Here is a 21,862-nt window from a genome sequence, read left to right on the forward strand (position 1 = left end):
CCCGCCTGTCTGCACCCACCCGCCTGTCTGCTCTCAGCTGCGACGCTCTGAATCCAAACTCCGCGTCTGCTCTGAACTATGGAAGCCTTCAGAGGACACACGTGTTTCTCATCAACTGTGAAATCTGGATTATTTACAGTTTCTGAGAGATGAAAACCAGAGAATCTCGAGGGATCAAAGCCTGAGAATAAAGAAAACGTCAGAGAATTCATGACAGCGAGGGCAGAAAACGGCTCGTGAGAAGGAATCAGACTTTTAGGAGTCCAGAACAGATCCGGATGACTTGGGAAGATCAAGACATTTGAGGTCATTTGCAAAACGCAGTACTGAAGAAGTATAAAGTGGCACAAAAGGAAACTGTGAAGTACAAGTACCTCTAACACTCTGCTGTGACGCAGCAGGAGCTCTTTAAGAGCTTCCTTCAGACGTCTTTGTCATCGAACATGAATAAAAGACCATTAAATGAGAGATAATCCGTTTGGATCTGGATCACCCGAAAGCGCCCGGCGAGGCGCCTCGACTTGGCTCAGCCGGCCGTGACGGAGGATCGGCGCCGACTCGGCAGCAACATCTGCAGCCGGCGACTGATTAGAGGCATCAGGACAGAATGAACACGATGACGTCTGGATTAAAGTCACTGACCCCAAACAAACCCAGCTCAGATTAACCAGCTGAGAAGCTGCTGATTAAGCGGCCGCTTGGACGTGAAACCAACGTCTCCTCGTGGAGGTCAGAGGAGGAGACGTGAGAGGTTAGGAGAGGTTACAATTTGATTTCATGCACAGCACATGCACACAGTTCGCCCCAAACCAGCAGGTTTCAGTCCAAATGTGTCTCAGATTTTAGCCAAATTGCACTTGTTTTATGATTGTTCAGTTAGTTCAGGGAGGTCAGCAGCAGGTGGCGCCATTTCTCCAGGCGGAAAATCACGAGACTGCTGCAGAAGAAGAAGAAGAAGAGGGTGCCAGTCCGACCTCAAACCAAAAGCAAAAACATGAACATGGTGACAGAAAAAAGACATTCGTGTTTGTTTCATGTGTGAGTGTATCTGAGTGGAAACTGCTTCTTCTTCTTCTTCTTCTTCTTCTTCATCGTCAGCTGAAATGATCCCTAAAAGCTGTTTCCATCTCTCAGTGAAAAAAGGCAAAAGCCTAACGTCTGGATGAACCAGCTTTCACTCACCGTGGCTGTGTCTCTCTTTATAAACGACGTCCTGGGCGACGACTCGGCTGCAGCCCGCCTGAGGAAGCCAACAGAGCAGCAGCAGCCACCGCAGCATCCCGCCGCCTTCTGCCGACCTGCAACACAAACCAGCAGCGTCAACGCCAGTCCGGGAAGCCTCCCGCCGCACCTCAACATCCAGCAGTGTGGGAAAGTCTGGTTTCCGTGGCCTTAAGTCCACCAGCAGGAGCATGTGACCCAGAGACAAGTGGACATTTATGTTTGAAAGTCAGCGGGACGATGGCCCTGCAGCTGTCTGAGTCCAAACACTGAGCCGCAGTGACAAAGCAGCTTCCTCCAGTCATGAGACAGTTTCAGCCTCCTGCCCGACAGTTTCCCCCGAAGAGCCAATCAATTCCCAAAAATCACAACATCAGTTTTCTGGGAAACGCGGTTCAGAGCACAAAGACTGAAGTGTCCTCCACCGGTCCGCTCGTACGGAAGTCTGTGACGGCCAATTTTAAAAGGAGCTTGTGAGGTCAGACTGAAGCGTCGTGTGTTCAAACTCTAATAAAGAAGTAAGAAACAGTTAAAACCTGGTGAAGCACCATGAAATAAAACAGGAAAAGGACATTTTTCATTCTGACGCCTGCAAATAAAACTTCCAGCCCTAGAAGTCTTCATCACCTCCACCTCCTCAGATCTTTGGGTTTGAAGTCCTGCTGAAAGCTCATTACTCTAATCAGCTTAGCCCAGAGAGGCGAGTGAGGCCGGCAGGACCGCCGTGGGAGCACGCCGTGGAGGCGTCACGTCAGCGCTTTCATCAGCGTTGGTTTTCCTCCTCTGACCCAAACTCACCTTCCACAGAACGACCTGCCATGAATCAGCCGCACGTCGGCCTTTTCCCCAACACAACGTTCGTAGGAAGAACCCGGGAACCCTTTCTAAGAACCAGGGTCTGAGTTTGCTTCCTGCCTCCCGATCAGGGACAGCTCACCTGTCAGAAACTACCTGCCGACGAGACGACGGAGGCTTGTGATGGTCCTCCGTGGACAGCTGATCATCAGTGATCTGCTGCTGTTGGCGAGCTAACCGCTAACTCTATTCCCTCTCAGCTGTTCTGTTTAATCCTTCTTAGCATTTAGCTCATACGTTAGCTTAGCTTAGCTCGGTGGCTGAGCTGTCAGCAGTTTAACCAAATTTCTCCATCTTATATTCTCATTTTCCCAGAGGCCCGAAGGTGTGAGAAGTTTTTTACAAGCAGAGTCAGAAATAAATCAACGACCCTGTTTTTAACCCTTTAATCTCCATCGTGGACCCGCTGATCGCTGATAAGGAAAGAAAGAACATTTGCTGTGCTGTCAGAGCCGCACGCTCCATCAGATATTAGTCAACCAAGGTGACGGCGACGCGAGGAAACAATGACTTGTCATCCTTATGCAACAGGAAGCCTGAACGAGCTGTGCAGCCGTGAGGTCACATGGGAGCTTAGAGGCTTTAACGTCTGCTCTTATGAGGGGACGGACGACAGGACTGACGTGCAAACAGCAGCCAATCCTCGAGCGCTAAGACAACAATCACAGCGAATAATCCCTGCCTTGATCTTGCAGGACGGGGGATTAAAAACGAGGCCTCGCAGGGTTTTATCTGGAAGCCTCAGCTCACCCTGACGCAGCACAGAGCACAGTCCTTCACACTGAAGGCAGGGGGACGGATCTCAAACAGCACCATGGCTGACCTCAAGGTGTCCAAACACCTGCCGTCCTTCCCTCTCCGGTCCAGACCGAGCGCTCTGACCCGCTGACACATGACTGCAGCTAGGACTCGATGTCAGGCCAAAACCATGATCTTCACAGCCGTCGGTGGGCGGGACATGAGCTCATTTTGTCTCCTCCTCCGCTGCTCCGGGACCAGCTGCACGAAACAAAAACACATCCATGAGCATGTGACTCTGAGAGTCTTTATTTTGTGCCACGCTGCAGGGCCTGAAGCACCCAGAGGCACGGCGTGATCGGAGGAAGGTCCACTGATGATGACGAGAAAAACATCTGACGCCGCTGTTTGTGCTGCGATAACAAAGACGAGGATTTGGACTTTTACTGCAGCAGTTAAGATTATCTAAAAGTGTCATTAAAGTTCATTACCTGAGGCTTAACTCCAACAACATCAGCCACATTACACCTGACTCACTGTGGCTGCTTTTACTGCCTGTTTCATGAGTCTGTAAACACTCTGTGTACACGCTCGAGGTGCTGATAACACCTGATGGCTTTCACAGGCGAAGCATCCAAGCAGCCGCACTAAAACCACCATCAGACCAGCTGAAACTCCACGTGCACACACAGGAGTACATGCAGCACTAATACACCGCAGGACTTTGAATGCTGAGTGACAGCAAAAACTTAAAGCTGCCCCTTGTTTGACTGCAGGAGGCTGGACTGAGCTAAATGCTAACATTAGCATGCTACCGCGCTCACAGTGGCTCTATTGGAAACCGCCCGATAAACTAGCCTAAATGTAGCGTTCAGGGTGTGAACACAAGCAGGAATACTTCCTGTCGGGTTCGACTGCAGCGCTACAGCTGCTGATGTTTCACAGAAGGATTCTGCATCAGGGAGAAATAAAAGCAGAAAAAGCAGAAGAGACGCTGCACAAGGACACCGTGAAGCCTGCTCACGTCTAATTAATGCCAGGACGAATTTTCACCCCGAACATCAGGCGTTTTGATCTAATGAGACACCATCCGTCAGAGCTGGATCCAATTACTGCTTGTGAATTTGAAGCTGCGTTCACAGCTGTGCAGGGCTGGACAGGCTGACCCTGGAGCAGCTGACTGAAGCGGCACGCGGCCTTCGCGGGACCCAGGCCAGCCTCTGTGGTGCTGAAGTGGGTGTCGCCGGTGCTAACGCTAATAAAACACTAACGATCATAAACATCACTGTCAGGATGTTCCTCAGACCACACACTGAACTCTTCAGCTTCGCCTCCGACGTCTTCTGTCCCGGCCAGGTGAGCCTCACCTCAGCGGCGTCTGAACCAACAGGAGGTGCGGCTGAAGCTCGACGAGGCATCAATGACACGATCGCCGATCAATGCCCGAGCATGTCCCCTGCCGTTTGAGGCGGGAGGCCCCGCTGGAGGCTGACAGGCGAATCCATACGAGTGCAGCACGACACGTCGAAGACACGACGGGATGTCCACGCGGGAGACGACAGGACAGATGGACTTTGATTCAGATGTCAGAGATGAGCTCCTTGATTGACGCACAGGGGCGGTGACTCACTGGCATCAATATCAGTGATTACTGGTTACCAACAGTTACTGAAACAGTCAAACCTCTGCAGGTGTGACGGCTCGGCTCGACCGTCGCAGCCGTTTTAAATCCCACCTGCAGCTGATGTTCACCTTCCCTTTCTGAGCAGGAAGAGGTCCGCGAGCCAATCAGAACCCAGAGCTCTCACCGGCCATCAGCTCCACATCGTCACGAGAGCTCCATCGGCAGCAGCTGCTGCGTGGGTGCAGCACCAGGTGATGAACAGGTGCAGCAAAGCCCAGTTCATCACGTCTGCAAAGTGAGCGTTTGGTCTGCAGGAGGAGGAGGAGGAGGAGGAGGAGGAGGAGGAGGAGGAGGAGAGCGAGCGGCTCGGCCTCACGGAGAGCAGACGTTTCTAAAACCATCTCACATGAGAGATAAGGCTGCTTTAAAGAGCGCCGTCCCCTCAGGCGAGTCTCTGACCTTTAACGACAAAGACCAATTAAGTCCTGACGCACAAACGGGGGGGGGGGGGGGGGGCGCTGGATCCGATTTCATGGCTGCATTCAGTTTTCAGAGCGACAAACGTGATGAGCAAAGACCTAAATCTCAAAAAAAGCTTCAATCGGTCAGTGAGACTCATTCCAACTGGTTTTCCCACCCGCCCGCTGACTGGCTGCTGATTGGTTGGCCCATCAACAGACCGTTAATCACTAACTTGTCTGATAATCGATGAAGTCGTTTGAGTCGACGTGAGCTCCACGTTCAGCATTAACACTGCTTCTTACGTAATCGTACACGTCCACGTCGAGCTGTTACTGATTAACACAGCTGTCGTTATATCAGGGACAGGAAGACTCAGGGACGTCTTCAAAGCCGTTCAGCATCTGGACCGAGTGGACGTCCACCTGTCCTGTGCGGGGTTCAAGGATTCACGCAGGAGACCAGAGTCCACCTTGTTAACATGCTGTGACATTCGGCAGCAGTTTGACGTGCTAGCACGCTAACTTTTGCTAATAAGCAGCAAACACTGTGTTTTCCAGCCAGCTGGCAAACGACCGGCGTTGATCAATATTCCTGCAGGCCCCAAACACCCCGTCGTCCCATCTGAGAGACAGGCTCTGTTTATTCACTGGTCCGATAAATATACAGATAAATAAAAGTGAGCAGCTGATAAACACATGCAGTTACCACCAGTGACCAGAGGTGTCGCCAGATCACCCAGAGCGTCCTCTCACGTTGGCATTCTGGGTCTAAACGTCACGACGGAGTCCGAGCGTTGGCGGCGCGACGGCTTCAACCAGCAGAGAACGCGTTGGGCCGTTTGCAGATGCAGGTTTTGATAAATTTGGATCATGTGATCACGAAGCTGCTCTTTAAAAACAGCTGAAACTGCTTCTGGGACAAACGAGCACTTGAAGAGGGACAGTCTCAGGCTTGAAAATGGACTTAATCAAGTTACTGTCCGTCTCCAGACTGAGAAAAACAAGAAGCCCGAAGGCGTCAGATGACCGGCGTATGAAGATCACATGACACATGATTAGCCGTACAGGACGAAACGCGTGTGTCTAAATGGATTTTCCACTTGAGCGTCGTACAAAGTGAATGCTGTTAAACGCTGCAGCACAGAGGACCCCCCCCCCCCCCCCCCCCCCCCCCCAGCGTCTCCCATTCATTCAGCCCTCTTTTCTTTCATAAGCAACATTCAGAAGTGACGTAAACTGCTGAGCAGGTCCAGGATCAGCGCCTCACCGCATGTCAGTCTGCTGACCCCCGACAACATTTCGGTTATTTTCCAGATGAAGCGAGTCTCCTCTGAAACCATGGCTGATTCAAAGGCTGCCGCTCTGCTTTCACATTAAAAGCTCGGCGGGAGAACGATTATTTTCAAAGAACACGTGAAGAGAGCAACAGCAGGCTCTGGACCTGCAGGCAGGCAGCTGGCCCAGAGGCTGAATTCTCCAACAGTCCCTGAACTCAGCGCGATGCTGTTCTCAGATAAACTGCTCAAAGTCCTGAAATCCATCTTTTCACAGTACGATGAGACGAAATCTAAAGCTTCAAAATCACCTCGAGCCGTGTCTGTCACTGTCCTCATCGATCGATCTGCTCGTCAATCAATCAGAGGGTCCGTAAATCACGAGGGAACAATGAAGACGTTTTCTTCAGTTGACAATAACGTGAAGACGCACGGAGACGAAGCTCGTTGTCACACCTGACAGCGTGGAACCGTCAAACGTTTGGCTTGAACATGACGCAGATTCATTTTCTGATGACCGACTAATCGATTAATCCATTAATCTTCTTCTAGCAGTGAAGTTCAACCACAAACGTTGATCTCCAATACAGAACTCCATTTAGAAAACACCTATTTTAGCACAGTGTGCACGTCCTGTCCCATATTCAGGCCTGACGGACAGACAGACGGACAGAGAGAGGTCAAGGGTCACTGCAGGGATTAAAATAATCCAGATGTTCAGTAACAGGGCGACACGAACTTTCCTGAAACCACTGAGAACGCGTGAAGACGAGGGTCAGAGGTCATCGGCAGGTAACTGCAGCGACGTCTGACGAGTCACGCTCAACTTCTGAGCTCACGTGCACAGGTGACGCAGCACAAAGCACAGGCGGACAGGCTGGCTGCGCGTGCACGCAGCTCAGGTAAACACACGCGGACGCACTGATGAAGATGTTTAACGTTTCACTGATCCTGGATCAGACGAAGCAGCAGATTAAACGTTCGGTTTTCTGGACATTTTCAACCGAAAGCCTGAAGACAAACATGAAAAGAAGAGTGAAAATCAGAAGGGCACGCTCCGCTCGGCCGCCGTCTTCTTCATCAGCTCTTATTTTCCTCATCGGGGAGAATTTTTCTCAACTTTTCCGCACCTGTGCGCGAGCGCGTTCCTGTTACTTCCAGATTAGAAGACATGGAAGCGTCTTACCTCCAAAGTGAATAAAGCGCCGCTGCTCCAAAGAGGACACGGATTCCTCGGACACAGACCCGCACCGGGACCAGGACTGGTGAGCCCCCCCTGGATGAGCCGCCGCTGCGTTCCGCTCTGCTGCCGCTGAAGTGTCGCGTTCGCTGCGCTCGATGTGTATTTCTGCGCCTCCTGTCTCCACCTCCTTCCACCTCCTTCTGTGAGGAGCTTTTCCTCCACCTGGTCCCGCCTCAGCAGCTGAACACCAGCTGGAGCTCCCGGCCTCCCATCCCGTCACTGGATCCACCTCCAGTCCGCTCCCGTGTGGCTGGAAGAACAAAGTATGGAAGACCACGAGTGCCAGGAAGACGATAAAAATAAATAAATAAATAAATAAATAAATAAATATAAATAAATAGAACCATAAAAAAGTAATGAAATAAACAATAAAAATATGAGATACAGAGTTAAAATCTTTGAGTTTAATTCATTTTCAAATTACTGACATAAAATGAGCACTTTTAAAATCTAAATTGTCGACAGGAAGTCAATATTTCACCTTTTTTCAGAGACGTTAAGTCAAAGATTTGGGAAAAACTAACAACTAAACGACTTTTAGAGTCAGAGTCGTGAAGAAAAACATGCAAAACCAAAAAGTGTCCAGTCAGAATTCAAACATGTGACATTTAAAGGGCCAGTGTGAGGGATTTCACCATGTTTGTAGTCTTTGCAGTCTGCAGCTTCACCACTAGATGGCACAAAATCCAGACCTGCTGTGTCAGCGTCAGGAAGTCAGTTCAAAAATATTTTCTTCTCTTGGTTTTTAATTTTAACTCTCTGTCCAAAAATAATGATTATGGTGTCAGAGTTCAACAACTACACTTCCCAGAAGGCTTTGAGAAGGCTGTTCCTGTTCTTTTCATGCTACTAAATGAACTTTTGTGAAAAGGATTACCTGTTCAAAGTCACAGGTGACGTTTCACCTGGAATATGGAACACCAACACGGCCAAAATCAAACAATAATAATAATAATAAATAAACATCTTTTGAGCTTTAAATACACACATATTTATAATTAATCCAACAATGATTCAGCAGTTAATAAAAACCCAGCAGTCTGGCCTGCTGGTGAAGGGGAACCGTAGTCTAAATGATGGCGTTTTCAGATCACTTCAAGGTCACTTCCTGTCTCTTCGTCTGCTGATATGATCCGAAGCTCAGAGCAGCCACGAAAAAGACAAACTGTGATAAGATTGTTTTCTGAGCTGTGGTTTGCAAGGTCAAAATGAGCCTTTAAAGCTCAGAAAATATCTTTTTCTATTTCAAAATGCCCTCAGACACAGCAAAAACCGTCCCAGGACGGATCCTGGTGCGCTGTGGTGGTTTTCAGGAAAACCTGGATCCTACAGCGACGCCGTCAGCCTCCTGCAACGTGTGAGAGAGCAGTCAGCTCTGATCAGCGTTGGCTTTGCCCCACAGAGACCAAAATAATCAGATTACTCTCCAGAGCAGCTTGTTGTGCTCATGCCGGGAGGCCTCGACTCAGCGACGCTCCGCCGGTTCACCGCCGCCTCCATGTTTAACCAATGAGAACAGCGTGACTGCTCAGTGCCCCTGAGCCGAGAGGCATGACTCAAATTAGTTAGAGTGCATCCTCAATGATTCATCGCACAGATCCAGATCCCAGGATGCCGCCGCGGAGGCGACTGGGCGGCTGATGAGAGCTGATGTGGAGGCGGCGAGCGTTTTTCTACCAGCCGACACGTCAGGCATGGAGGAGCTGCACGTCGAGAAACGTGTGTTACATGAACCGATGATTGGCCAATACGAACGCAGCTGAAGTGACAGGCATGGGGTGGACAAAATACCAGAAACACCTTGGAGCATGACTCAGTGTTTGACCTGCAGACTTGAGTCTGCAGCGATGCTCTCGGCACAATGGAGCTTTGAGCTAAATGCTAATGTCAGCATGCTAACATGCTAATGTAAAGGAAGTGCATTTAGAATGTTAGCATGCTACCACGCCAATGTTTGCAATGAAACACAAACAAAAGTCCCTGATTGGACAGAATAAACATTCACTACTGCAAAGAGACTTTTGTGCTTTCCGACCGACTGACGTGGATTTCCTTTAAAAAAAAACGCCACCCGCCAATCAGACGGTGAGGGCCGTGAATTTTATGGATGTTTGGCCTCAGCGTTATTCCAACAGCCTGCCAGTGTTTAACTTCAGCGTGCCAGGGAGCAGCACGCTGTCAGTCTTTACCAACTTCACTGCCGTCAGGTCAGCCACCATTAACACAGCAGCGCCTACAGGGATGCAGAAGAAGAAGAAGGAGGAGGAGGAGGAGGAGGAGGAGGAGGAGGCGGCGGAGGAGGAGGAGGAGGAGGAGGAGGCGGTCTTTAGCCAGAGAAAGGTAACAGGTACATCGTTGTCTCGACATGTCAGTGCTAAATAAATCCTGTCAGCAGCTCTGAAGATACACGAGACGTCTGACGAGGCGCTATGGGTACACGCCGTCATTCGTGTGTGTGTGTGTGTGTGTGTGTGCGTGTGTGTGTGTGTGTGTGCGTGCGTGTGCGTGTGTGTTGTGAGTACTGGACTCATTCTGTCGCGTCTCATGTTTGTCACTCTGCAATTAAACTTCAGCCTTGTTCACTCTGAATTATATATTTTCTCCACCTGCTTCCAGAAACATCTGCCTGCTCGTCAGATGGCCGACTGACACGCACACGCACACGCGCACACACACGCACACAGACACACACACACACACTCAGGGACGACGTGTCATCTTCATATTCTTGTAAAACGATGTTTTTATTGAACAGAAACAGTTTTCGGAGGGTAAAAACACACTACGCTCGTCATGTCACTCGATCTGCAGCGGTGGAGGAAACGCGACAGTAAAACTACGATATGAATGAAATCAATGAAATAAATGTCGAGCAGTCAGAAGAACGTTCCTTCCGTCTGAGACGTGGTCTCAGTGTGAAGAGGCTGAAAGTGGAAATGCTCAGGTGAACGTCCGTCACACCTGGTTTGTTCCTGCTAGGTGGCAGCAACACGCCAACAATTAGTCCGCACCGCGTCGCACAGGCTGACCTTCACGTGGTTCGTCCGGGACTCCAGACGCTGCAGCGCTGAGGACGATTTACATAAAACAAGCATCAGCACAGAGCAGAGCTCACTGAGCACCAGGCGTCCAACACAGTGACGGACGTCTTGCTCAAAGGCAGCCTGGCAGTCGCTTTGTAGTTCACTGACTGGATTTCAGGCACATGTAGCGTAACGCTCACATTTTACCCTCAGCTGTCGTGACGTTATAATCCCTCTGCAGAATCTTCTCTGATCATCTGACGGACGATAATCCAGACGCAGAGTTGCCTTCATGTAATTATGCTGAAAGCATCGACGGCGCAGCGCTGCCGACCTTCTGCTGCCCTCGGGCCCTATGAGGGGATCCTGAAATAAATCACACATGCAGCTCTGCGAAAGAGCCCAGAAACTCTCCAAAGACCCGTCAGTCTCAAATCCTCTTGAACCTCACAGACAGCTGAACACTGATGGGCCTTACCAAGGGCCTCACAAATCAACCAAAGACAGATCAAACCCTCTGAATGTTCCTGTAAACCAGACTGAACCTCTGCAGAAGCTCTAGAAACCTCTGAAGAACCACTCGATCCTATGACAGAACTGAACCAGGGATTGCTGAGCACATATCAGGACCCCCAGACTCTTTGTAGGTCCTGAGAAACTCTGGGAGAAACCTCTGAAACCTTTTCAACAAGCCCTGAACCCTAACTGCCTCCTGAAGCACCACCATCAACAACCTCTGGGTCTGTGTCCCCGAAAGCCCCTCGAGGGTCTCTGAAACCTCCCACCACCCCTCGAGGACCCCTGGATCTCTTCACCTCCAGGAGGAGGAGCTTTACTGTGGCTCTCAGCAGAGAATGACATGCACCTGTGTCTTTTTCATTCTGCTGCGTTTGTGTGACGTGAACCACATTTAGATGTTGGCTCAGGTGTTTCCATCTCTGCAGCTCAGCTTGAAACAGGAAGCATGTGGCAATTAATCTGGTGTTTTGCTTCATGTTTAGAAATCTGCCACTTCCTCTGCTCAAACTTCACCACTGAGTATCAGGTTCCTCCTCAACGGTCACCCAGCTTACAGCGTGATCACATCCCAGACCGCTGCTCACGGTGGGGTGGGGGGGTGGGGGGGGCGTCTCTGGAAAGTGGTGTCTGATAACGTCTTGTGTCTGAGAATGAAGACAGACTCCATCCACGTGCCTTCAAATCTCCTTTTCTGTATCTGTGCTGTCACTGGTTTGAAGTGGGTGGTGCTCTGCTGGAAAAGTGTGATGTCACATTTCTGTGCACCAATCAGGAGTTTTCAAGGGCTCGGTCATCCGGTAACGACCATCAGCGGTGGAGGAAGCACTCAGACCTTTTCAGAAATACTCTGTTACAAGTGAAAGTCCTGCATTTCAGTGTTTACTAATCAAACTCTGTTTTCAACCTGCTGGACTGAAGTTTCCAGTTCACCGACTGCGAGCTGGCTGTTTCCTCGTCCATCAGAGTGCAGAGTGTGACTCTGTGCTGCTTCTGCTGTCTAAAATCAAGCAATAAAACTGCGTTCAGCCCCCAAAAAGCATGTTTTCATTCTTGGTGAGCAAACATTGGGCAGATTGGACGATGCTGGAGTTGGTGATCAGTGTTTCTATTGGCTGAGAATCCACAGGTCAGACGTAAACAAAGGTGAACTCTGACCCATCGAAACAGGAAACGCATGCTGGAATCTGTTAATCAGGCTTCAGTCTGGATCAGACGGATAATCGATTAATCGCTTCTTTATCAGGACAAACAGAAATATTCTGAGGTGATTTGCTGCTTCTCTCTGTTTCACGTCATTTCAAACTGAACCTCTCTGGCGTTTCGACCTTTGGTTGGTCGGTGAGGGCTGTCAGCTGCAGTCTGATCCTCTAACGTCACCTTTCATATTCATTCAATATTCCCGTATTAGTCCCGCGAGAGGAAATTCCAGATCTTTAATCACGTCTGTAAAGGTTTTCACGTCTTTCACATCTGACCGCAAATAAACGCCGTGACTGTCGGCTCTGAGGCTCGTTGTTGTCCCCTCTTTGGACTCTGGACAGTTTTTGTCTGAGTTGCTCTGAAGACAAACGGCAGACTGAAGAGTCTCAGAGGAGAAAGCCACCTGCCGGAGCGATGACGGGCTTCCTGAAGAAAAACCGTAAAGGGCCACTTCCTTATTTGCTCCGAAAAAGGTCATAAATGAGTAATCAGTCCACTGCCCTCTTTACTCCCCCCCTTCACTGTTTCCTGCTTCCTTCTCTATTATCACATCAACACACACTCGTTCACACACACACACTCCTCTTCAGAAGCAGCGGTCATCATGGGGAACTTCGCTGCCAATGAGGGACTCTCCATCTTTGTCATTGTGAGTAAATTTGCTTTAATTGCTGCAGTTATTGGTTTTATCTCACATCTGCTTTTAAAAGCACATGTTGTCGAACGTGCACAGATTTAGTTTTGACTGAGGACGATTACAGATGTTTTTACTCTCACCATCCCGAACCGAATTCAGAACTTCACGTAGGACAAAGTTCCTGCACATCGAGGCTCGACTGAGGTCTGACGCCTCAGCTGTCTTGTCATGTTCAAACGCTCGTCCACATCAGTGAAGCTGGACCCTCAAGTTAAATTCAAAGGGTTGCGAGATCCCAAAATCTTTGCTCTTTTATTGGATAATTTCAGGCATTTCACGCAATTTGAAAATGACTCAAACAAAACAACCAGCCAACAAATGACTGCCTCGATGGCCCTCCTGCTTAAAGACAGTTTGAGTAACTCTGAAAACTGTCCTGCAGGTCGAGGACGTGGCGTCTCTGCTTGTGTCTCACCCGTGTACTAAAAGGTATTTCATGCCGTCTCACTCGGTGTGTCTGGATGTGTCTTCCAGCTGGTCTGGTTGGGGATCAACGCCTTCCTGTTCGTCCATTTCTACATGGCCTTCCTGGTGGAGCGGTGGTTCTACACCAGAGTCCTGCTCGGGGTGAGTCCCACCTGCAGCATCGCTGCGCCTGCACAGGTGTTCACAAGACGGGCCACAATTTGCACGTCGATATGAGGAATCGAGAGTGCGGATGAAGCGGTCTGCGGCTCCGCCTTCACCTGCTCACCTGTGAGATGCTGAAGAAGCAGCACACACACTTGGTGCAGTCGACAGAGTGCGTTTCTTCATGTTTTAATGCTTCATAGAGGAGAAAAACGTCCTGTTCAAAGGATGCAGGAGAGTGTGAAACGAGTCATCTCAAAAACAGGACGCAGTCTTTTTCAGTTCCTTTAAACCGCCCGGCGACAACATCAAAGCTCTTTAATAAGGCAAAACTCTTCTTCTCCTTCCTGAAACTGAACGTCCTGAAGCAGAACAGTGAGCAGAGATGGTGAAGTTTAGAGATTCAGCAGTTAGTCGATCGATCGATGAGTTGAAGGAGAAAATCCTTCCACAAAAATCTGGACCATCACATGATCATTTAAGTCACATTTTAGGCAAAAGTTCTCTGGTTCCACCATCTGAAATGTGAATATTTGGTGATTTTCTTTGACGTTTGAGGCACATTGGTGACAGTGTGAGAAAGAGAATCAAACCGAGCGAGGCAGAAAGTTGATTTAAAAAAAACTTCTGTGTGGATTCATTCACGCTGATCTGCTCCCACAGATTTCCTGTCACAAATCCTCGCACCTCCTTCATGTTTTCACTTCATGTTTTCTTCTGCTCGGCTGCACATTTGTGATCTGCTTTCTGACCTCCTGATTTGTTAAACTTGGCCATTGAGATTGGCCCCAGGCGCTTCACGTAGTGCCTCAGCACAAAATCCTGCCAAAGCTGCCAAACCCCTCCTCACCTGCGCTAATCGCACCTTATCAGTGCTTCACAGCTGAAGTAGGGCAGGGAAGTGGGTCTGAGGTGAAGGTCAAAGTTTGTCAACACGGCATCTAAGTGAAGCGCCGGCGCTCTGACAGTCCGTCGATGCTCTTTCCTTACGTTCAGCACAAACGGACAGAAAAGAGGAACAACGTCCAAACTGCTGCTTTGCATTGTTTTACAAAGACTAGACACATCATCAGCTTAATGTGGAGGTTCAGATGATTCTGGGTTTCAGGCCAAAGAGAGGATTCAATTTCATTCAGTGTCTATTGATTTTTGAGCCGCCGTGGACATGAAAATCAAAATCAAAGCTGAATTTTAGAAGTTTCATTTAAATTTTGCCAAACATCACGCAGACACAGCTGAGAGGAAAATTTCAAATTTATCAAATCTAGCCCAGTTTTGGCATTCTTAGGCTTCCATACAGCACACAGGTATAGATCAGTTTTCATTTGCATTCTTTCAAACAGTATTATGAGTATTTGTTTCCATAAAGTAATCTGATTACTGTCTTCACGCCCTCAGCATGCTCTGTCGTGGGCCAGAGCTCCTGCCGCCTGCCTCAACTTCAACTGTATGCTCATCTTGTTGCCGGTTTGCCGAAATCTCCTCTCCTTCCTTCGCGGCTCCATCCAGGTATGCAGAAAAACTGTTAAACATCATGTTGACATGAAGGTGATGACTGATGTCCAGCAAATGGACTGAGGACTGAGACCATCTGCTCGACAGATCTTTGCTGCTGTTGGGTTTAACTGATTCGTTTCTGCTTCGATTTCTCGCTGCTCGTTCTTTTAACATTTGCAGTGTTTGTTTGTCTTGTCGGTGTTCAGTACTGCAGCCGCACAGCAGCTCGCCAGCTCGACCGAAACCTCACTTTTCACAAGCTGGTGGCTTACATGATCGCCTTCCATACAGGTATTATTTGTGATTGTATACAGATATTTGAAGTTTCTGTCTTTTTATTGTCACTTGAACAGCAGTAAAATCAAACGTTATTACTGCACATTTTTTCACCAAGTAGCAGCATGCAAAAACAAAATAGAAGAGGACCCAGGATAGAGCCCTGAGGTGCACCACAGCTGACAGAGGCACTTCTGAAACACTTGACTTTGTTTGTTAACTTCCACACAAATAAAGGTTATTATTTTGTGGTTGTTCCCTTCTCCAAACAAAGATAATGAACTGTGTCTTTAATTAAGAAAATACAAAGTGCTGATGATGTCAGACCATGGTTTAGGAGCCTTTGACCGAGCCTCCAGGTCCTCAGGAGGAAACATTTTTACACTTAACATCTTTACAAATTAAGGTTATTATGTTGCTTCAGCTGATAAATCGTGTTTTTATTGACACACAACGTTGAACAAATTACTTTACACATAACACAACTTAACACATGTTAATTCAGAGGGTTTTGAATCAAGAATCAAATTGATGCAATCAATGAAATGTTTATAGCTGAAGCTTTGTGTGACCCGTGACGCTGATCTGACATCAGTTTTGACTGTTCAGACACACTTTGTCCTCTAACGTCTCACCTGTCTCACCTTCTCGTAGCTGTGCACATCATTGCACACTTGTTTAATTTTGAGTATTTCATGGATGCCCAGCTGAATCGAAACAGCAGCTTTCTGCCCTTCATCCTGTCTGAAATCGGCAACGGGGACAACGCCTCCTTCCTGAACCCCATTCGGACTAACGAGACGGTCAGTCATGGTCATCAGAAAGCACATGTTCATATTCACATTTCATTTTGATGCTTCTTGTGTTGCTAAAATCTGTGAAAGTCCCATAATTGCAATATTTGGTTTCAGTGAGGAAAAAAAGTCATATTACTTCATCACATGTACTTCCTCTTTGGAGGTATTTGCCCTCAGATATTGTCATTAGAGAAACTTCCTCTTTGCAGATTCAGTTTTCATCTTCCAAAGAGGACAGAGCTGCCTCTTCAGGGCCGTCAAAACAGAAAACAGGCAGCTTCTCGTCGCCTCGACAGGAACTTTAATATTAAACAATTCAGTGTGCAGCAGCTGTGAGACGCGTACAATGAAATTCCTGCTAAAAACATCTCCTCAATCTTAAAATTAAAACTCCTCCACTGCCTTTTTACTGTGAATCCTAAATTCGGCTGTCAGTAACTGCATTTCAGCTGCTGCTTCCACTTCTTTCAGCATGTTGACAAACCTTACTTCTACAGCCTCCAGACAAGCGTCCCACTTTAGCGCTGTCGCTAACCTGTTAGCTTTTTAACGTCACCTCACGGCCCGCAGTTCATTCCTCCCGCCTGCCTCAACAGTGAGAGGAACTCCGGCAAAACAGACATTTGTTTCTCGAGGGAAGTTAGCCAGTGACCGTGACCTGCAGGGATGATTCAAGTGAGGAACTGTTTGAGGTGACGACCTTGTGACCGCGACCCACGCCGTGACGAATGATGTGTGTGGTCGTATTTGAGGAGAAAATGAGGGCAGAGAGTTTTAAAGATGATAATCAGTAAATATGTGACTTGAGTGAATCAAACTGTGTTTGGGTGCAGAACCCTACCATCGTCATGTTCACCACCATCGCCGGCCTGACGGGCGTGGCCATCACGCTGGCCCTCATCCTCATCATCACCTCATCCATGGAGGTCATCCGGAGGTCCTACTTCGAGGTGTTCTGGTACACCCACCACCTCTTCGTCATCTTCTTCATCGGGCTGGTGTTCCACGGCTTTGGGTGAGACGACACAAAACAGTTAATTCATCTCAGAAACCAGCCACGATATCACGATGGTCACCATCAGAACGATGATCAATGAGGATTTATCGAGCTCATATGAGGAGCTTTGCAATTCAGGATCAAAATAAACGACCATTCACGTAATAATTCAGTTCATTTAACTGAAAACTTTGTCAGCTGCAAAGTGAGAACACGATCAGAGAAAATAATGAGAAATAATGTTTTGCTGGAAAGTTTCGTCCTGTCATTCACGCTGCAGATTCGTCAGGGCCCTGATCTCGACTCCAACATGAAGCTTTCTTTGACTCTGTCTTCATTTAGTCTCCAAACAGCTTGGGCCTGGACTCCCAAAATGCTTGTTTCAGGTACAATACTAATTAAAGTTGCGCTGATTATCAAATATCCCCTCCTTGGCGTGTTGTTCGCCGGCTGCAGGCGGATTGTGCGAGGACAGACGAAGGACAGCCTGAAAACGAATAACCCTGAAGTTTGTGCTGAACGGTTTGAGGACTGGGGAAAGAACGGGTCCGGCTGCGCTGTGCCAGAGTTTGCTGGAAACCCACCGATGGTCAGCTGCCTTCCATGAGTCTGTTAGCTTGATTTGATCCTTTCATGTCTGAAAAGGGCTTTCTGGAAACTTTTTACCACACAAAATACGTTTTTGAGCTGTGACTTTTCCCTTTTCCCAGACGTGGAAGTGGGTGGTGGGGCCCATGATCCTCTACGTGTGTGAGAGGCTGGTCCGCATCTATCGATCCCACCAGAAAGTGGTCATCACTAAGGTGCGTATGTGCTAAAATGAAAGCGATGTAAATGGCTGCAACCTGTCAAAGAGCATCAAAAGGCCTGAAAGGCGACTGACTTGAACTTGATTTGAATGTCTGTGTACGGAGGGCTTGAGATGCCCGTGCGTTTGCTTGGCTGTTAGCAGGATGTCAGATCTCACTGAGATGAGGTGGAAAGCTTGGACCTCAATGACAGAAATGCATCTCTGTGTGATGCCATGCAGTTCAACAACACCTCTTAAAACCTCCGTCCAGGCTGGATTTATCGCAGGACTGTAGCATTAGACTGCACTATTTTTAGCAAGGTGTACCTAATAAACTGGCATGTATTCTGATGCAGGTCCAGACGGACGGACGTCTGGTTTAAGCTCATCTAACCGCAGGATTTTCTGTCTTCCTCTGTTTTATATTGATTTATTGACGACTGCAGTGACAAAGCGAGGCACGCGAGAGTCAGCTCGGCCTCTGGGACGTTGTGATTGGAGCTTTTCATTGTTTCCTGACATCTTTCTGTACAATTAATCATGTAATTGCTAAAAGAGAAATATGGATCAATAATGTGAGTTTCAGTTGCATCCTGTGTAAATGTGACGTCCCTCAGGTGGTGATGCACCCCTCCAAGACTCTGGAGCTGCAGATGAAGAAGAAAGGTTTCCACATGGAGGTGGGTCAGTACGTCTTCATCCAGTGTCCGTCCGTCTCCAGGCTGGAGTGGCACCCCTTCACCCTGACCTCCGCCCCCGAGGAGGACTACTTCAGCGCCCACATCCGCATCGTCGGAGACTGGACTCAGGCGCTGTACGAGGCCTGCGGCGGAGACAAAACCGAGACTCAGGAGGCCTGGAAACTGCCCAAGTATGACAGCAGGCGAGGTGGTGATAAAAGGGGAAAACAGTGTCTGAAATTGCTCATGATTATATTTGATTGCAGCTTCCGCCTCCTCGATCCAGCGCTCCTTTGAAAAGCCTGCAGCGGGGGTCGCATTTACAGCCCGCCGTGGTTTATTGTGAGTTTTCCAATTCTTCACCCTTTCAGGAGTGAGCGAAGAGGCAGAGAAACGCTGAAATCATCCAGTACTTCCACCCCCGACGCCACACGAGTTGACCGACATGCAGCATTGTTGTGTTCTCTGCAGAGCGATGAAACCCTCAGGGTTACAATAAACAGCCCAGACAGCAACCAGGCCATCAAACGCGCCTCAAACGTGGTCTGATCGGAGCATTTTTTCATTGTTCTACTGTGAGTAAAGAAAGGATGCTCTGCCGAGCATCACAGCCATGAAGGTTTCAATCTGGTCTACTGAGCAGCAGTAACACACTCAGACCTTTTGAACTCGGCCTTCAGGAGATGCTGTGTACTTCTTCACTACACTGTGTACTCATGGCCGCAGTAACACTGGGTGAATGGAGGTACAAATATCCAGCACGAGGATCCAGCATGAGGTCTGAAACCTTTCCTGTGCTCTACAGCGCCAATAAATCCTCCATTAATACTTCAGTTAATCTGGAGGTAGTTTCAGAAACGCAGGGACATCTTTGTACTCGTCCTGTGTACAGTCCCAGTAAAAATATGTGTAAAATATTTAGATTTATTCAAAATAAAAGCTCAGAAACTGAACTGAGGAGGTTTCTGATCCATTGAAGTAATCCTCATCCCAGTGATGGAGGAAGTACTCAGATCTTTTATTAAGTAAAAGCAGTAATACCACAGTGTAGAAATACTCTTTCCTGCTCATCCCGTCTCTTTGGTGAAGGTTGATTTACTTTACATACTGCTGTGTGGCTTCATCTATAAAAGTACATCACATTCTACTGCATAAAGTAACAGGAAGCAGCATAAATGCAGAAGATGAGATGCTCCCGGACACGCGCTGATGGACACTGGAGGACATGTGATTATTGAATATCCAGAACGTTTTGATGTCGTTCACGTCCTCGCCGTCCTGACCACTTTCTGTGTGTGTGTGTTGTCAGGCTGGCCATCGACGGCCCATTCGGGACGGCCAGTGAAGACGTGTTTCGTTACGAGGTGGTGATGCTGGTGGGCGCAGGAATCGGCGTGACTCCCTTCGCCTCCATCCTGAAGTCCGTGTGGTACAAACGCATCCAGAACAACCAGGAGGTGTTCACCAAGAAGGTGAGAGGCGCCGTCACGCCGGCGTCGAACAAAGCAGCTCCAGGTCCACCGGCTCACTCTTTGTCCTCCGCAGATCTACTTCTACTGGCTGTGCCCGGAGACGCAGGCCTTCGAGTGGTTTGCAGACCTGCTGCAGTCTCTGGAAGGGCAGATGGCGGAGAGGGACATGACCGACTTCCTCAGCTACAACATCTACCTCACCCGCTGGAAGGAGACGGAGGTACGACGGGCTCAAAGCGCCGCTTCATGGCCATTTCTTTTCCTTAAGCAGTGGAAAACGGCGAAAACGGCCGATATTTTACAAACAGCAGCAAAAGTTCAGAGAAAAGTCCAAAAACACAATTTAAAATCTTCTTTAATCATCTGAGGACCCCTCACATTGATCTGCTGACCCTCCGGAGGGGCCCGACCCTGACGTTGGGCCCCACTGGCCTGAACATGTACCAGTATATGAAGTATTTTAAAGCAGTAGGTGGAGATGCTGTTGTTGTAGTGGTGCTTCGGGTGAGCGTCAGCGTGTTCCGACCTCTCAGAGTTTAGCGTTTCACCTCGGCTACGACATCCCATAATTCTGAGTTCAGACACACGTCGTCTTTGTCTCGCCAGGCCGCTCACTTCCGCGTCCACCACGAGGCCGAGAACGATCCAATCACAGGGCTCAAACAGAAGACGCACTACGGGAAGCCCAACTGGGACAACGAGTTCACCAACATCACGTCGAAGCACCCGAGGTGAGGCCCTGCACACAACCCTAATACTACTACAGTAGTACCACGTCTACTGACGTTACTGGTACTGCTGTTCTTACTCATACTAACACTGCTTCCACTGCTGTTACTGTATAAATATTTCTGCCTCTGCTGTTACTACAATGACTGCTACTTTTACTACTACCACTACTGCGACTCGCAGTACCGACAGCCCGGCCTGTGTTTGTGTCTGCAGGTCCAGAGTGGGGGTGTTCCTGTGCGGCCCCCCTCAGCTGGCCAAGTCTCTGGAGAAACAGTGTCTGTCTCACTCCGAGGCCGACGTCAAGTTCATCTTCAACAAGGAGAACTTCTAACGACGGCGAGCGGAGACAAACGCACGGAGGAATCGTCCCAAGTAGCAGCGAGCAGGCTCACGGCGGCCGGCGGTTTGGCGTTCGCATCCGTTTACGCCACAGACGATGAGCCGTTACTCAAAACGGGCCGAGGAAACAACACGAGCTCCTTCTGCTTTTCTGTTACATCAATCGCTGCTTTCAACACCTTTCTTCCTTTTTTTAAAACTGGTTTAGCTTTTCATCTGCTGCTCACGATAGTTCAAACTCCAGTCAGGGAGGGGAGCGGCCCTCGAGCCAGGCATGAAAAACCAGCTCGGACAAGCCGCTTCAGTGCTTTCAGCTTTCCTTCACGCCAGCTCGTACGTCCACTTTCATCAATTCATCCTCCACCAGAGTCCTGGAGGAGGACCTCAGCACCATCAGCAGACGTCTTCTTCGCGTCTCTCCCGCTTTGCTGTTTCTGCTCTGAGCTGCCTGCAGTCGAATTCTGTGGATGTGTTCATGCTAATAAAGCTGATTCTGATTTTTTTTTTCTTGTTTTTGGAAAAATGACAAAAACCAGCTCCCTTCTGGTTCCACCGAGCTGCGTTCACCTCGTACCTCGACGCAGTATTCAACAACGGCTGAAATGTTTCCAGCTTTCAGCTACATTTGGTGGAGGATGAACTCAAAGTTGGCCTTTTCTAACAGACTGCATTCAAATAAAAGTAAAAACAGCTCATGTCATGATGTCAGTCTGCTGTTTGTTTGTCGCTGGTTTGTTTTTGGTGTTCTGCTTCATAGATTTGGACATTCAGAGAAGTCTTGTTCCAAACTTGAGATCTGTCCACGAGTGACAGAAGATAGTTTGAACTTCAGGTCCTTTTCTGATCTGTAGCTGCAG

General features: G+C 48.7%; 2 protein-coding genes across 2 annotated transcripts in view; one reads left to right on the top strand and one right to left on the bottom strand.

Annotated features, from left to right (window-relative positions):
- The window catches only part of LOC139351963 (prolactin receptor-like), a 17,562-nt gene extending 7,927 nt beyond the window's left edge, over positions 1 to 9,635 (bottom strand). Inside the window, exons 1-2 of the mRNA XM_070993886.1 lie at positions 9,606 to 9,635; positions 7,360 to 7,666 (exon numbers count right to left, since the gene is read on the bottom strand). Coding sequence (XP_070849987.1) covers positions 7,360 to 7,666; positions 9,606 to 9,635 — 337 coding nt within the window. The remainder of the gene's footprint in view (positions 1 to 7,359; positions 7,667 to 9,605) is intronic.
- Positions 9,636 to 12,687: 3,052 nt separating this feature from the next.
- On the top strand, positions 12,688 to 21,706 carry cybb (cytochrome b-245, beta polypeptide (chronic granulomatous disease)). The gene is made up of 13 exons (XM_070958028.1): positions 12,688 to 12,807; positions 13,330 to 13,422; positions 14,824 to 14,934; positions 15,129 to 15,213; positions 15,853 to 16,001; positions 16,829 to 17,010; positions 17,449 to 17,581; positions 17,703 to 17,795; positions 18,400 to 18,653; positions 19,772 to 19,934; positions 20,008 to 20,154; positions 20,541 to 20,665; positions 20,880 to 21,706. Exons 1-13 carry the CDS (start codon positions 12,763 to 12,765, stop codon positions 20,995 to 20,997), a joined length of 1,698 nt encoding a protein of 565 aa, XP_070814129.1. The 5' UTR covers positions 12,688 to 12,762; the 3' UTR covers positions 20,998 to 21,706.
- The last annotated feature ends 156 nt before the right edge of the window (positions 21,707 to 21,862 follow it).

This window comes from Chaetodon trifascialis, chromosome 24, assembly GCF_039877785.1.
Source record: "Chaetodon trifascialis isolate fChaTrf1 chromosome 24, fChaTrf1.hap1, whole genome shotgun sequence".
NCBI classification, from domain to species: domain Eukaryota; kingdom Metazoa; phylum Chordata; class Actinopteri; order Chaetodontiformes; family Chaetodontidae; genus Chaetodon; species Chaetodon trifascialis.

Excerpts from the sequence above, each read along its gene's own strand:
- cybb (XM_070958028.1), top strand. The coding sequence starts at position 12,763 with ATGGGGAACTTCGCTGCCAATGAGGGACTCTCCATCTTTGTCATT. Across the intron at positions 14,935-15,128 it reads TCCTTCGCGGCTCCATCCAG|TACTGCAGCCGCACAGCAGC; the intron begins GTATGCAGAAAA and ends GTCGGTGTTCAG. Across the intron at positions 16,002-16,828 it reads CCATTCGGACTAACGAGACG|AACCCTACCATCGTCATGTT; the intron begins GTCAGTCATGGT and ends GTTTGGGTGCAG.